Raw genomic sequence first — 13,972 nt, 5'->3', positions numbered from 1 at the left:
GTGCCTTGTCTTCTCTTACTTATTTTGTTTTTAGGCTGTGGTACGTCAACTTAAAAATTCAAACCTGCCCTCCCCCGCTCCCAAATGTTACCCGAAATCTTAAACGAGAACTACTCGTACTACAAATAACAAATACAAGCATGTCTTTTTTGCTTAAGAAAAAAAAAACTATATATTCAGTTTTAACGGCTTATCTTTTCACAGGTATTTAACTTCAAATGCAATTGAATTCTTACCTGAGAGAGTGTTTGCCAACCTCACAAAACTTTTCCTCCTGTAAGTGAAGATTATTGTACTGGAAACAAACTTAAACGAATGTTCATTCAACGTACTAGGACGACCACCGACGGTCAACAAACCTTGAAAGGCATTAACAGCGCGGGTCAAATGAAAGGCTAATTGCAAATCATTGTGTTGTACAAAATATGTGTTAGGGAAAAAGGAGGGATAAACTGAAGCACGTGTTCACACCAAGGTTGACCCGGCGCGGGATAACAACTGAGCATATGATCTTGCCGATTGCATGACAAGTGTGTCATGGGAGGGAGGGGGTATGCACTAATTGAACAGTATCTTACCTCTTTCCAGGCCCTGTCATAATACAGTTAGCACAACAATATGCCGAGGAAAGACATAAAAGTTCCTTCCATGACTTCTTTCTTTTCCTTTTTGTTTTCCTAGGGATATGTCATCAAACCATATTGCAGCGTTGCCGGAACGTTTATTTTTGAAACAGTCAAAACTTTACACCTTGTACGTCATTTTTTATGATAGCGAGGATACTTTGAGTGGAATATGCCTTAAAAACAAACACAGATTAAAAGGTCTTCTTTTGTGACTGGGTTTAGGAATTAAAGGTTACGGAGAAAAAACGTTTTCCAGAAGAAAGGTTATTCTCAACACGGATTACCCTATCCGTACATGACAAGAAAATGTTCCAAAAAAAAAATGTTTAAACGTTGTTGTTTATAGTGGTCAAGAAACCAGTGGATGTTATAGTCAAGATGAACTGAATGAAACTGATTTTCAGCGCTACCACCCTTCATGAGCATGGTAGCCTATGTATGATTTTCCTGCAAAAATCTTCCCAAAATAAACGTCATATGCTGACTTTTTGCATAGTGCTATCGGGAGATGGATCAACGGGATAAAATTCCTTCCATCTGAAAGTGCAGTAAGAATTCAAACATGGCGTATAGTTTAAAAGATATTCCGTAGGATCCGAATCGCAATCCCGATACCTTTTGAACTTGCCGCTGAATAACAGGGACGAACGGCTAAGTAGGAAATTTTGTATTCTATGAATAAAATACCGCCTCACCTTTCTTTCAGGCGTCTGAAATCCAACAATATCACAAGGCTACCTGAAGGGGTGTTTTCAAGCCTGAAGATACTAGATTTCCTGTAAGTGAAAATTGAAGCATTTAAGGCCGGTGTCGTGTATTTTGATTGTGCATCTGCACTTCTGAGATTGTCCGAGAACAGCCGGGTTTCTTTAAGACGGTGCTTCCTTAAGCAAAAGTACTCCTGCGGTTTCCATGTAATTATGTGAGAAAGGCAGATCTTAATTAATGAGGGCTAGAGGGATCTAAAAATAAGTCCAGAGGTGGTCACTCAGTTTTGATTAGAATTGAGCACCGAATTGTAATGAAAATTTCAATCTGGTGTTACTTGTTCACTATGATTAATTTAAAAATATCTCTAAAAATCCTCGGTTACTCCAAAATTTCTATCTAGATTCCACCAGCCCTTGCAAAGGTTTGATTTTCCCAAATAGCTATAAGCTGCCCAGGATACAGATGAATCTTTTCCTGTTGAGTAAAACCAGCTTCTACGTTAGCATATCATCTGAATTTACTCCATAGCAAGGCTTAGCACATATAACCAGACAAAGGTGGTTCCAACCAAAAGGCAAACCATGTAGTCACGCTTGGAAATATGCCAGTGCCAACCTTCTTTGTACAGCACCAGGATTGGGTAATGGAAACAAAAGATTCAAGACAAAAGAGAGACTAGCCCGAAGAAAATTTATCTTGCGATAAAAAGTGACCAAATCGCGATATATCACGATTTGAAAGGGTCATTTCAAATGTGGTTAGCTAAGAGAGTTTGATGTAGCCTTTCACTAGTAAAAAAGCCGGCTGAGTGCAGTTGTAGGAAATTTTCTTCATGATAGATCCACAGCAGTCAAGCTCACCCATCTTTAGCCCATGCTGGTAAGGATCATGATGCGAATGAAAAATTTCATAAACAGTCGCCGAGAACGAGCAAGCCTTATTGATAGGAGATTTATTTTGATATAGAGATACTGAACGAAGTTTTCGTTATTGGATATCAACAGGCCTTACTACTAGTTTTAACCACATGCGCCGCGCACAAAGCATATTATGTTAGTTCCTTCACTGATTTGACTTTCCTTGTGTTCCGTCAAGGGATTTGTCGTATAACTCTATCAAAGTCCTTCCGGAAGGGGTGTTTGGCAATCTAAAAGAGCTAGCGTTTCTGTAAGTTAAATTGGTACCATTAACTCGGTAATGTAACCAGAAAACGGCTTCCTTTTGTTTTCCCATCCCCCATTAGTGCAAAAAATTAAAGTTGCCTTCATGATTTTCTTGTCCAAAAATGCTAAAGTCGTAGCTCAAAAAAAAAAAAACAACAACAAAACAACGTGTCGTTGAATATAATATAATTGATATAATTTTCAACAGGATAAAGGATCACAAATTGTCTCGAAATAACAAGATACACTCTCGTCGGATTTGCGGATAGTACTCACCAGATTAACCTCCCACGCAGTCGTTTTTAGGTGACTCGTATTTCACCTCCCCACAAAATGACTTGTTTGTGGGGAGGAGGTGAAATCGGAGTCTCCTAAAACGACTGCATGAGAGGCTATCACCAGATACACTCAAAAACACCGTTTGATTTCTCGTTTAACCAACGACTCCCTCTTAGGGTTTATTTTCCACACCAAGGGAACACCTTTTTATTTGTGTTTTCTCAAAAAAAGATCAGACCTCATGAAAACAAAGCTCCAGTGGAACAGTTAGGGCAATTTGTCTTCAGAATCGAATGTATGACAACTTTAACAAACACATACGCATTTAGTCTTCAAGCCTCTGCCTTTGGCCTTTCTTTGTAATTCCGCGTTAGTGCTAAATAAAAAAAAAGGGAACTAAGTTTCATAAATCAAAAGGTCATCTGAGGTCAATGAAGCTAAGTCGAAATAGTTTTTTTCTGATTTCCCTTCTCTATTTTACATTGGAATCGTTGAAATTTTATCATGAAATGAAATCAAGGCGAGGCCGGGCAGCTCGGGGAGACGATGGGTTTTTGACTCAACGTTTAACCGCCCGACAAAACGTTCAAACAGTGTTAACATTTGACATTATTTAAAGAGAGACAAATGTTTGACCGACAGCAAATAATTTATCCAGTAAGCTAAAATTGATGGAACATCATCTCAGGTATAGAGCTAAACGTTCTAAACCTTTTTACCAGCAACATGTAAAATGTTGTATAACGATGTTAGAACGCTTTGGAGAGCTAGAAGAAGTACGATCGTGGAGCTAAATTTTAAATTATGAATCAAACCTCTGGATATAGTTGACCATCTTAGAGTTAGATCTGCAGTCTACCAGTAAGTCTAAAGTATCTGTTCACGTGTTCACAGCGATTTGTCATCAAACTCTATTACTGTGCTCCCAGGAAGTGTGTTTTCTAGCTTGGAATATCTAAGCGATCTGTAAGTGCAGAGAAGACTGAGCTCTAACAGCTGTGTACTTCAAGATGTGACCTGTGCCTAGAAAATGCAGTTAAAGTATTTATTTACCTCTATCAATAACCCATGTCTAGTTATCCTGGGCTTTTATTTTTCTTGATTTCTGAACAAGACGTGGATGGGAGGGGGAGGGAAGGATGTGATGGCCATTGCGGCTTCAAGAAAATTTCAGCGGTGATACTCAGGAAGCATAAAACAGATCCAAAACGGCATCCGTTCAAGTCAAAAGTGGTGCACCTGTCACATTTAGCAGGGGAACAACGCCAATAATATTTCTGAAAGACCGCCAACGTGGATCTTCCACTCCCTTAATTCTCTCCCATGATCCACCAGTACGAGAAAAAATGATTACGTATTTCAAACAGTACAAGCAGTTCATGAATATCTGTGTGTGTTTTTTCCTTGGAACACTGAACTTTCCACGCCGATGATTGGTAACCACTTTCAACCAATAAGAATCAAAACTGACTAAAAGTAATCGCAACTTCCACGCACGCATTTTGCCGTGCTTGGTGCCAATAGGCTATTTCCGAATTACCTCAGGCCTCTTCAGTTTTCAAAACGAATCTAGGTGCTTATCCTTTCATATGCAAATCAGTTTTCATTCACAAGCAAATTTAACTCATTGATTTGCATATGAAAGGGTGAGCACAAAGACTCGCTTTCAGAAAGAGGGCCTGAGGTAATTCGGAAATGACCTATTGCATGCAATTGCTTAAAATTCTGATGGGCCGTTTGCGTCTGTTGTGACTGGCCCTGGATATTTCCTTGGGTTTCGTTTTATGACAATCAATTAAAACCGCTCTTTGTCCCGTCTGGCATGTTTCTTTATGTTTATTCACGTAGTCGGTCGCCAAATAGAATTAAGACTTCTTTCTGTAAGGAAAGGATCTTTTATAAGAAAAACAGTTGATGACTTAATTCCTTGATAGCGAAACGTCTATAGCCTAGATTTCTCCAGGAAGCCTAATTTTTCTTCGGCTGTTCACAGGTATTTGTCATCAAACGCCATTAAAGTTCTACCTGATGGCGTGTTTGCTAATCTAACAGAGCTTTGGAAACTGTAAGACTGTTTTAATATGGAGTAAAAACTTTATTCCTTATTTGAATGACAGCATAAGAGTTAGGGCCCGTACGTACTAGGCGAATTTTTGTTTATTTCGAGAAAAAATATCTGTCATCAGTTCCGTTATGCAAGCTAAGTGCGAACGGCGCTTTTCGTCCTACCAAAATTTTGCCAAGCCGTACCAAACTTCAAAAGCGCCGTCGTCCTGCCTCAAGCAGGAAAAATTTTTGTCAAGCGTCAAAACTGTCGGATTTTACAATTTGCAGGCGTTAAAATGGCTGAAAATGTCAAAATTTGGTGGAGACAAAATTTGTCGAGATTTTTGTCAGAGCCAAACAAATCTTTTCAACCAAGTGCGCACGGGCCCTTAGGCCAAGGGAGTCTGGTCCAAATCAATTTTAGCGCAAAACTGTTTCATGGTGTTAATTATTTTCTTATAGCTTATAAATTATTGGCAAGGGTTGAAAAAGGGTGTCTAGTGAGAAGACGCGAGAAGTGGGGCGGTCGTTTATGGGACTAGCAACTGTTAAGCAGAAAAAATAAACAGGAGAGCGTAATGCGTTTTACTTCTGAATAAAGTGTGAAATGGGACGTGTTTCTATCAGATTAAAGAAACTATTACGTTCAAGTGTATGTGGTTCTGCTATTTAGAACAGATTAAACTGTTCCATTTATGTGATACTACCTAATTGCAGGCATTTAGAATCAAACTTCATAACGGAGTTGCCTAAAGGAGCGTTCGACAACTTCAAAAAGATTCGTTTCCTGTGAGTGGAAATAAAGTACTCGACGACATTGATTTGGAACCTGACTTTATCTTTATCCCCAATTATGGGAAAAAATGTGCGTTCGCTAGCTCTGTAGCACCATTGGGAGAGTAATCCTGTGCTTACTAGTAAAGGGAATGTAGAGGCAATTTTTTGGAAAAGAAGCCCAAAATCTCAACTAGAAATTGGTTACGGTCAAATTTCGTGCGACAACTTTTGTTTCTTTTATTAGGTTTTTGCAGTCAAACAACATTACAGTCTTGCCTGACAGAATATTTGGCATGCTAAACAAGTTAGACTTCCTGTACGTATATAAGTCACCATAAATAAGAACTTTGAAGGAGTAGCGTACAACATCTGATCAAAGGAAAAAATATAGTTCCATAAAAAGTGATTTGATGAGTGATATTTCAAAGTCACGCTCTGCCATACTGACCGAGTGATAGCGAGGTCAACACAGCAACAACGAGGTTTGAAATTTTTCCGTTAATACCGTACGTTAAAGGTTACTAAATTGTTTATGATATATAATGGTAATAGGACTGAGTGGATTCCAATTCGGTCTGTGACCATACGAGTGATTAACAACATCACGATTATGATTACAGACCGAATTGGACGACACGAAGTCCTGTTACCAATTAATCGTAACTGTAACAAAATCCGAGAAAGAAATGAGAGAAAAACTACCCTCTTGCAGCGCGCGCGCGCGATGGACTGTACTGTCCAATTACTTTGGCATGACGCGTACAGTCCAATTACACTGTCCTATTTGGGCGAAAATCGTAGCTGGTGATAGCCAATCAGATGCGAGAATTTTGTTACAGTTACGATTAGAATTTAAGAAAAAAAAACAGCTTATAGTTTTGTTTTGTTTTTGCATAATTTATTGTCGGCCCCTGGGCATTACGGGAGAATTTTGCCTTCGCGCTTAGCCAATCAGAGTGAGAGTTATATCGGCTACAAACACCAGCCATTTACCTATGATATTAAATACTCAAAGTTCGCAAAGTGGTCTCCTTTGAGGACCGAAACATATCACAACAGTATCATATGATGATCGAACTTCGTTATCATTTCTACACAGCTCTTATCTTGATTTTGCCATTTTGTTTTTATTTGCATCAGCTCTTTGTGGAACAACAAAATATCAAAGATATCAAATGCAACGTTTGCTAATACTACCGAACTCCAATACCTGTATGTATAAAACCACCAAATTTGTGTTGAAGTTGTGAAGTAAAGCAAAGACGGAGTGATTTTTTTCTGGTGTGTGGAACGCTAAATTTAGTTAAAATATATATTGTAATCCACATGAGATTCAAATTTGTATAGGAAATCGCACGAACTCGAGTACAATTCGTGATTAATAGGTACAGGGGAGTGAATTGTACGAGAAGATTGTGCATTTTTTTTTTATAGTTATAGTTCGCTCAACAAAACTACCAATTGTATGAGCCGTCGCGCAACTTGTTAATTATCGTTTATTCTGATAAATTAGCCCAACAAATCATTCCAGGGTCTTCCAGAGAATGGTAACTTATGTGCCTTTTAGTTTATACGCCTTTTCGTCCAGTTTCACTCGTCAAAACATTCAAATTTGCAACGTTTGGCTAAGCTCACGCACCGTTGTCATGAAACCTTGTCTTAAGGAGTGGTATTTGGAATAAATTGTGCTGCTCAGGACCAATCACAAATGAGTAATTTTGTTAAGTGTTCTTTAAATGAAGGTATCAATACTAATACTATTACTGACGCTACAGTAAAAACCAGAATAAACGAACAAGTGGATTAAGAACACTCGGGCTGAAATTTTGTCAAAGAAGTACCATATACACAAGAACATATTCAGCCTGAAAAACGGAAATTGCTCTTATATATATATAAAAAAAATTGGCTGCCAGTTAGATTAGAATAACGAGTTGTTTATCACCAGAACTGCTATCCCTCCCCAGTGTAATATTATAGCCTTAATTAATACAGTTAAGGTTTTGTTCCATCCATCAATTAAGTTAAAATGTTGTGCTTGCCCATTGATTTAATCTGTTGGCAGTCTATGCAGTATTTGATTTTTAGAAAAAATTTTAAGAACTCCTTAAGAACATTTTCAGGCTGATTTTGCAGAAAACACCCGATATACAAGAACAAAATCAACCTGAACCCCCAAAACACGTGTTCTTTTATGCAGGTTTTTACTGTATCAATAACACTTGTCACTGACACTGACACTGGCAGCTGCAATGAAAAATTAATGATAATGACAATGTCTTTGTCATGTCACTGATAATGGCAGTGTCACTGACAAAGACAATGACACTGGCAATGAGACTGATCGTGGCAATGACAATGACATTGAGGTGACAGTTACAATGACAGTGATACTGACCAACTGATGTTCATCGATACCAGTAGAAGAGATCTCTGTATGTCCGCGTTTATTTCTGTCTATCTGCCGACCTGTCTGTCGGTAAGAACTTGAATTCAGTGTGTAAGTACACGTGAAAGCGTTCACTTCGTTCTTAGGTCGAACTTAGAGGGTGTCTTTGAACAATGGGTTAAGTGCACTTCAAAAACAAAATCCAACAGCACCCAGCACTCAAACACACCCATTGTGTTGGATGCAAGAATATTGGATGTTTTTTACCAGCAAAGTTGGGAACGCTTCGACTGAGCACTGCTAAGCCAATTCAGAACGGTGCTTGTGAGAACAGGGATCATACTGACTCGGTCCCATCAAGCAGAAAATGAGCGCTGAAGGGGGAAAGCTCTAATATCTTCACGGCTTCCGTGAAACGTATAATGAACCACCTAATATGTTATTGTTGTTAGCAGTTGATCCATTTAAAGAAATGTTTAACCGTAAGTATTTAATTAATCTTACGTCGTTTTCCCTGTTACGTTTTGTGCATTTTAGATTTCTAGGCAGCAATCGTTTGGAGATGATTCCAAGCGGAGCATTCAGTAATCTAAATTCGAGGTCAAATCAAGTGATGTAAGACAAAACATTTAATTTGTTAAAACACGCTAGATAGATAAACAGAGACACACACACACAGCTGGCTAATGGTGTCTTTATATCTGTGTAAGCAGGAAAAATGTTTTGTAAATAAATACCGAAAACGAAGCACGGGTTTCTGAGTTTGCAGCAGAATAGCCGGAAAATCCACCATTTTTCTCCGTGACACGTGAAATTTCCTATATCGTAGGATATCTGTTGAGTGCGATCCACGTGATTATTGAGAGCTAGCGCCACGACCATGTTTGGACATGTTTACAATGTGCTAGATAATAACAAAAGATATCTGTTGCGTACTTACGGCGAAAATAAAAATGCATCATCACCTTATTTGCCTTGAATGGGGTGAACTGATAAACAGTACTAGTTGCAAAGTGACACTTTACTTCTTCTTCTTCAAGCGTCTAACTCAAATAATCTGTGCATTATTCTATGGGACAACTGCTTTAGGAAACGATGCCGGTTATTTGTGACGTAAAAAACGGACCCCACATGCACTGTTTTGATAGCAAGATTTGCTTTCGCAACAGTATGATGTGAAAATCCGCGCGAAAAACCGATAAGGTTAAAGTACAATGTCCTTTTCATGTTTCCATTGCTCATTTAATCTGTTGTTGTTGTTGCTGATTTTTATGCTTTACTGCTAGAATCTTGTCAGATAATCCAATAAAGAAAATTGAACCAAAGGCATTTAGAGTTCTTGACAATAAATATGCTTCAATGAAAGTGTAAGTCAACAATGAAAAATAAGTTGTAAGTTATTTATAACGATAAATAAGTTATAATTATGTATGTCCCTTGCTCCTTCTCAGAACAATGGACCCCTTTAGACGTTTCGAAACCAACACAGGTTTTGGGGACAGGTCCCATCCCGCCATCTCCACCCACCCCACCCATGAGATGTGTGAAGGGACAGACCTCAGCACGTAGAAAGAACTTCCCTACCAGCTCTTTTTGAATAGTGTGGGGGTTTCTTTCCGTTCCCTTCAAGATTGCTTGTACTAGCAGAGGTGAAGGAGGCAAGGCCAACAGCTTAGGTTCACTGCCCAATGACGCGACAATCTGAATAGAGGCAGATGTTAGGCAAACCACCTCCAACCAGCTAAGCCAACCAATATGCTAATGAGGTTATTTCACTTAATTTGTAGGTACCTGCATTTGTTTGAACTTTGTTTGTTGTTTATTGTATTTAAAAAATTTTCTCTCCCTTATTTCAAGATTTTTGCAACGAGCAAACTTGAAGAAATTGAGCCTCAGCTCTTTCATCAACATAAGCAAACTGGACTCTAAATTGTAATGTATCATTTTTTGTATTATTATCCAACAAACACAACAACAACAACAACAACAACAACAACAACAACAACAAATAAAAATGTGCTTTCACTTACCAAGTGTTCAGTTGTGGATCAAGGACGTCAACTTCCTGGCTTTGTTTTTGTTTTCTAAAAGCCTAAGAAATGCTACGCTCATCGTTCAGAATTCTATTGTGTTTCGAACCTGGTACTTCCAGTTTCCCAATGCGCGGCATAATAATTGAATAAATAAGCTTTCGGAAAGCCAGCTAAATGCCGACTACTCTCGTAAAAGAATCGGTAGCTGTCAATCAAACGGTTTGATGTGTGAAGTGTAAATCTCAAATGTAAATCTCTAGGTGTGAAATTGAGTAGTGTAATTGCACTCTAATTAAAGGCGGGCCCCGCGTACAACAGAGAATTTATTCGGGTGCAACTTTTTTCGTGATGTCCTTACAATGATCTGACTGCCCCCGACGGCCAAACAATTTCTCTCAATACATATTTTTTGTGAGTTACTGGCTTCTAGCCAGTCACCTTTATGTCATCATGTGTGTTAGTAAGTAAGTACGTGACTTTTCGGATCTCGCGAAGCGAGGCCGAAAAAACCTCGAGATTTGCTCTAGTTCTTTTGATCAATTTTCACCTTTAAAACGCAAGTTTTAATAAAAATAACTATTATTCCTGTTTAAAATTGCTTCCGTTTAATTTGATATCACTAATGAAGTGAAAACAAAAATGCGAATTTGCTAGTAGAAACGTAGCGTTACGGAGCATTACGAATGACTACGATCCCTAGCCGCTGACCGGCCGAAGGATATTGCAGACTCGTTTTCCCACGCTCTTGCGACATGACGTGACATTGTTTGGATAATCACGTGAGTAGCCGCAATGTTTTCTCAGTTTTCTATCTTTCTTTCTCGTATAACCAGGCACAGCTTTCACCGATTGTGCCAAAGTATTTTTCTCGAAGGATTTTGAGCAGTTTCCGAAAGGTTTTGATTGGAAATACGATTGTTACATGCCTTGAAAGCGTTCATCGAGCAAATAAATGCACATTCTCAAATTGATGTTTATTTCATTTTCTCGTACCACCCGGAATTAGATGTAATGTTTGTTTCCTTATAAATAGTAACCTAAGTCAGGATTCCTCGACAGGATTATAAAACGCTCTGCTGGCAAAAAGCCATCTGAACCAAGTCGATAATAGTCGATAAGATCCCTTCAGACGGACTCTCTGGATTCTTTATTATTAAAATACTGACAGATTAGGAATGTTTGCTTCATGTAAGCTTATATAACGATAATTTCGGCGTCGTCAGTTCACCATCGTTTAAGGTTAATACGAAAAGACTTCTTGGAATAAAAACGTTCTCTGGTTAAAAATATATTAAACATAAGCTTTCGGCTATCAGTCTATAGCCTTTAACGAATGAAAAATGTGGCGCGCAAGCGAAAATATATACGAATGGGGTGCGAAAAATTGAGAATATCTATTTTCGATTGTGCGCCACATTTTCCATTCGTTAAAGGCTATAGACTGATAGCCGAAAGCTTATGTTTAATATATTTTTAACCAGAGAACGTTTTTATTCCAATATGTCTTATCCTAGTTACAGTTCTATTTTTACTCGAAAAGACTTCTACCTCTCAAGGATGTCATTGCTTTTGTGAAAAGCTTTTATGTAACACGAGTAATTGAGGTCGCCGTCCTATATGAAAAAAAACACATTTTGTGTTTGGCGACACGACGGGGACTAGCGAATCAAAGTTTCCCGCGTCCAGTGCCGTTCCTGTCTTGGCCTTCTTATCCTCGCATCGAGCATATGTGTCAAGCATTTTAAATTTGAAAACAAATATTTTGCAATGAAAACAAAACTCTGCAATTCTTTTTTGTACCATTGTAGTTATTCCCTATCCAGTAACCACATGTCCTCTAAGAGGGCTTTTGAAATAAAGCGTTGTCAAATAACAAAAGAAATGAGCTGAACGCTTGCTCTTGTTTCATCATTGCGTTTCAGTTTCGTCAAACCGGTCAAAGTAGCTCATAATGAAGACGCGCTCTTTTTCTCGATTGGTTTGTGTACTCCATGCATTGGTCGCGGATTTAAAATAATTAAGTTTTTATTCTATTTGTAAGACGATGGAAGCGAAGTAAATGCAAGAGAGAATAATTATTCTCTCTTGGTATATGAATTTTCCCTTTGAAATCCCGAGTGTTTAGTAAATACTCATTCAAAAACTCGTAAATAATTCATAAAGGAAATACAAAAGAAATTAATGTTTAATGGTGTCTTTATATCTGATAAAAACACGGCTAAATTGTACGTCCAATTTTCTTGGCCAAAATAACTAAACTCTAAATATTAGTGTGAGAATGGATAGACGTACAGTAAAGCTTTTGAAGTCGTTCAATACATTCGCAATTCGTGTTTTATCAAGTCCTAAAACACTCGGCTGCGTCTCGTGTTTTAAACTTGATAAAACACTCCTCCTCATTTACTAAACCTTACTTAAGCTATCTTGGACCCCTCCTATGGAGCAAAATAAGCCCATTGGACATAGAGAGTCCAACATTGAACAGTTTTACACAAAGCATGAAGAAAAGAGTTGACTCTTCTGTTAGAAGACTGCAGGAATTGCGACTTACGTTTTCACTCTCTTAGTCTAGGCTTAAAGGAATATACGGTGTGATTAGTTTTAATATGCTTTGAGATTCTTTTTACTGTTAGATTCTTCTACTTGTATAGTTGTATATGTGTAAACATCTTACTTTTAATAAATCCATTAAAGATTTTATGTGTTCCAATGTAATTTGTTAACAGCTAAATACCTCGACGCTTGCATAAAGTCATCATCATACTACGACCGCCACCACCGCCACCACCGCCACCACCGCCACCACTACGACTACGACTACGACTACGACTACGACTACGACTACTACGACGACGACGACGACTACGACGACGACTACGACGACGACTACTACGACGACTACTACGACGACTACTGCGACGACTACTGCGACTACTGCGACTACTGCGACTACTGCCTCTGCTACTGCTACTGCTACTGCTACTGCTACTGCTACTGCTACTGCTACTGCTGCTGCTGCTACTGCTACTACTACTACTGCTACTACTACTACTGCTGCTGCCGCTGCTGCTGCTATTACTACTGATTACTTAATCAAGAACGAGCAAAATATGTGAACTATGTTAATTTACACATATTTTGCTTTGCTTGCTAACCATTGCCCAAACACTATTTTTTTCAATTGTTACACGCCATACGTGTTAGCAATTTGACAAGCAAAGTTACGCAATGTGTGGACGATATTTGGGTAAACGAAGAAACGGTCCTTTTTTTCTTATTCTAGATTGATAAAAACTGGAATCCCAAGGACATTGAAATTTTCCTCTGTGCGATGCATAATCTACCTGTATGCGGATCTCTCAATAACTATGTCTGAGTATATTAACTTGTCTGAAAGCTTTTGAAAATCGATCTGTTCACCATTCACTTTGATGGAGATGACGATGTTTCCACGGCTAACTGCTGGACTTGTTTACGTCTTTTTTAGCAATCCCAACGAAGCCGTCACCGACGCCGTTGAAGTGAAAAATCCCAAGGGAGAAATTGGTAAAGCAACAGTCGACGCTCTGTTGGCTTCAGGATTCACCAAACTACCGCAAAAGCACACGGATTATTTGTACCTCATACCCTGCCCCATGGGAACGTTTTCCAACTCTTCTTCCCAGGGAGCTGAAGGATGCATACCTTGTCCACCCGGTATCTATATTAAGTTTCGTTTTATATTTACCAAATAGATTCAAGTTGGCAGCCCGTGTGCACTCTAACAACGAATGGACGAGGCCAAAACGTGTTGAGAACAAAGAAGTATGCTTCGAACTACAGCCGAGTATCGTGACAGATTTTGTTACCACCTTTTGACGTCCTCCATGCGTTATCACAGTACACACGCACTGACAAATGGAATCTATTTGTTTCGGATATCGTTTTTTCTACTTTCTTCTGCTTACG

The 13,972-nt window shown here is 38.7% G+C and overlaps 3 protein-coding genes across 7 annotated transcripts in view; 2 read left to right on the top strand and 1 right to left on the bottom strand.

The window, feature by feature from the left end:
- LOC145492241 (uncharacterized) overlaps positions 1–13,972 on the bottom strand; it is a 629,788-nt gene that overhangs the window by 359,474 nt on the left and 256,342 nt on the right. The window lies entirely within an intron of this gene.
- Positions 211–9,747, top strand: LOC145492441 (uncharacterized). The gene is made up of 11 exons (XM_081471888.1): positions 211–276; positions 682–753; positions 1,333–1,404; positions 2,433–2,504; positions 3,674–3,745; positions 4,773–4,844; positions 5,543–5,614; positions 5,847–5,918; positions 6,743–6,814; positions 8,529–8,606; positions 9,278–9,747. Exons 2-11 carry the CDS (start codon positions 686–688, stop codon positions 9,360–9,362), a joined length of 735 nt encoding a protein of 244 aa, XP_081328014.1. The 5' UTR covers positions 211–276; positions 682–685; the 3' UTR covers positions 9,363–9,747.
- LOC145492682 (uncharacterized) overlaps positions 9,370–13,972 on the top strand; it is a 12,855-nt gene continuing 8,252 nt past the window's right edge. Inside the window, exons 1-4 of the mRNA XM_081472092.1 lie at positions 9,370–9,383; positions 9,849–9,923; positions 13,308–13,370; positions 13,512–13,720. Coding sequence (XP_081328218.1) covers positions 9,370–9,383; positions 9,849–9,923; positions 13,308–13,370; positions 13,512–13,720 — 361 coding nt within the window. The remainder of the gene's footprint in view (positions 9,384–9,848; positions 9,924–13,307; positions 13,371–13,511; positions 13,721–13,972) is intronic.

The sequence above is a fragment of the Orbicella franksi genome, chromosome 7 (assembly GCF_964199315.1).
Source record: "Orbicella franksi chromosome 7, jaOrbFran1.1, whole genome shotgun sequence".
NCBI classification, from domain to species: domain Eukaryota; kingdom Metazoa; phylum Cnidaria; class Anthozoa; order Scleractinia; family Merulinidae; genus Orbicella; species Orbicella franksi.
Note: the sequence above shows the minus strand (reverse complement) of the source record. Positions and strands in the feature narration are given on the sequence as shown.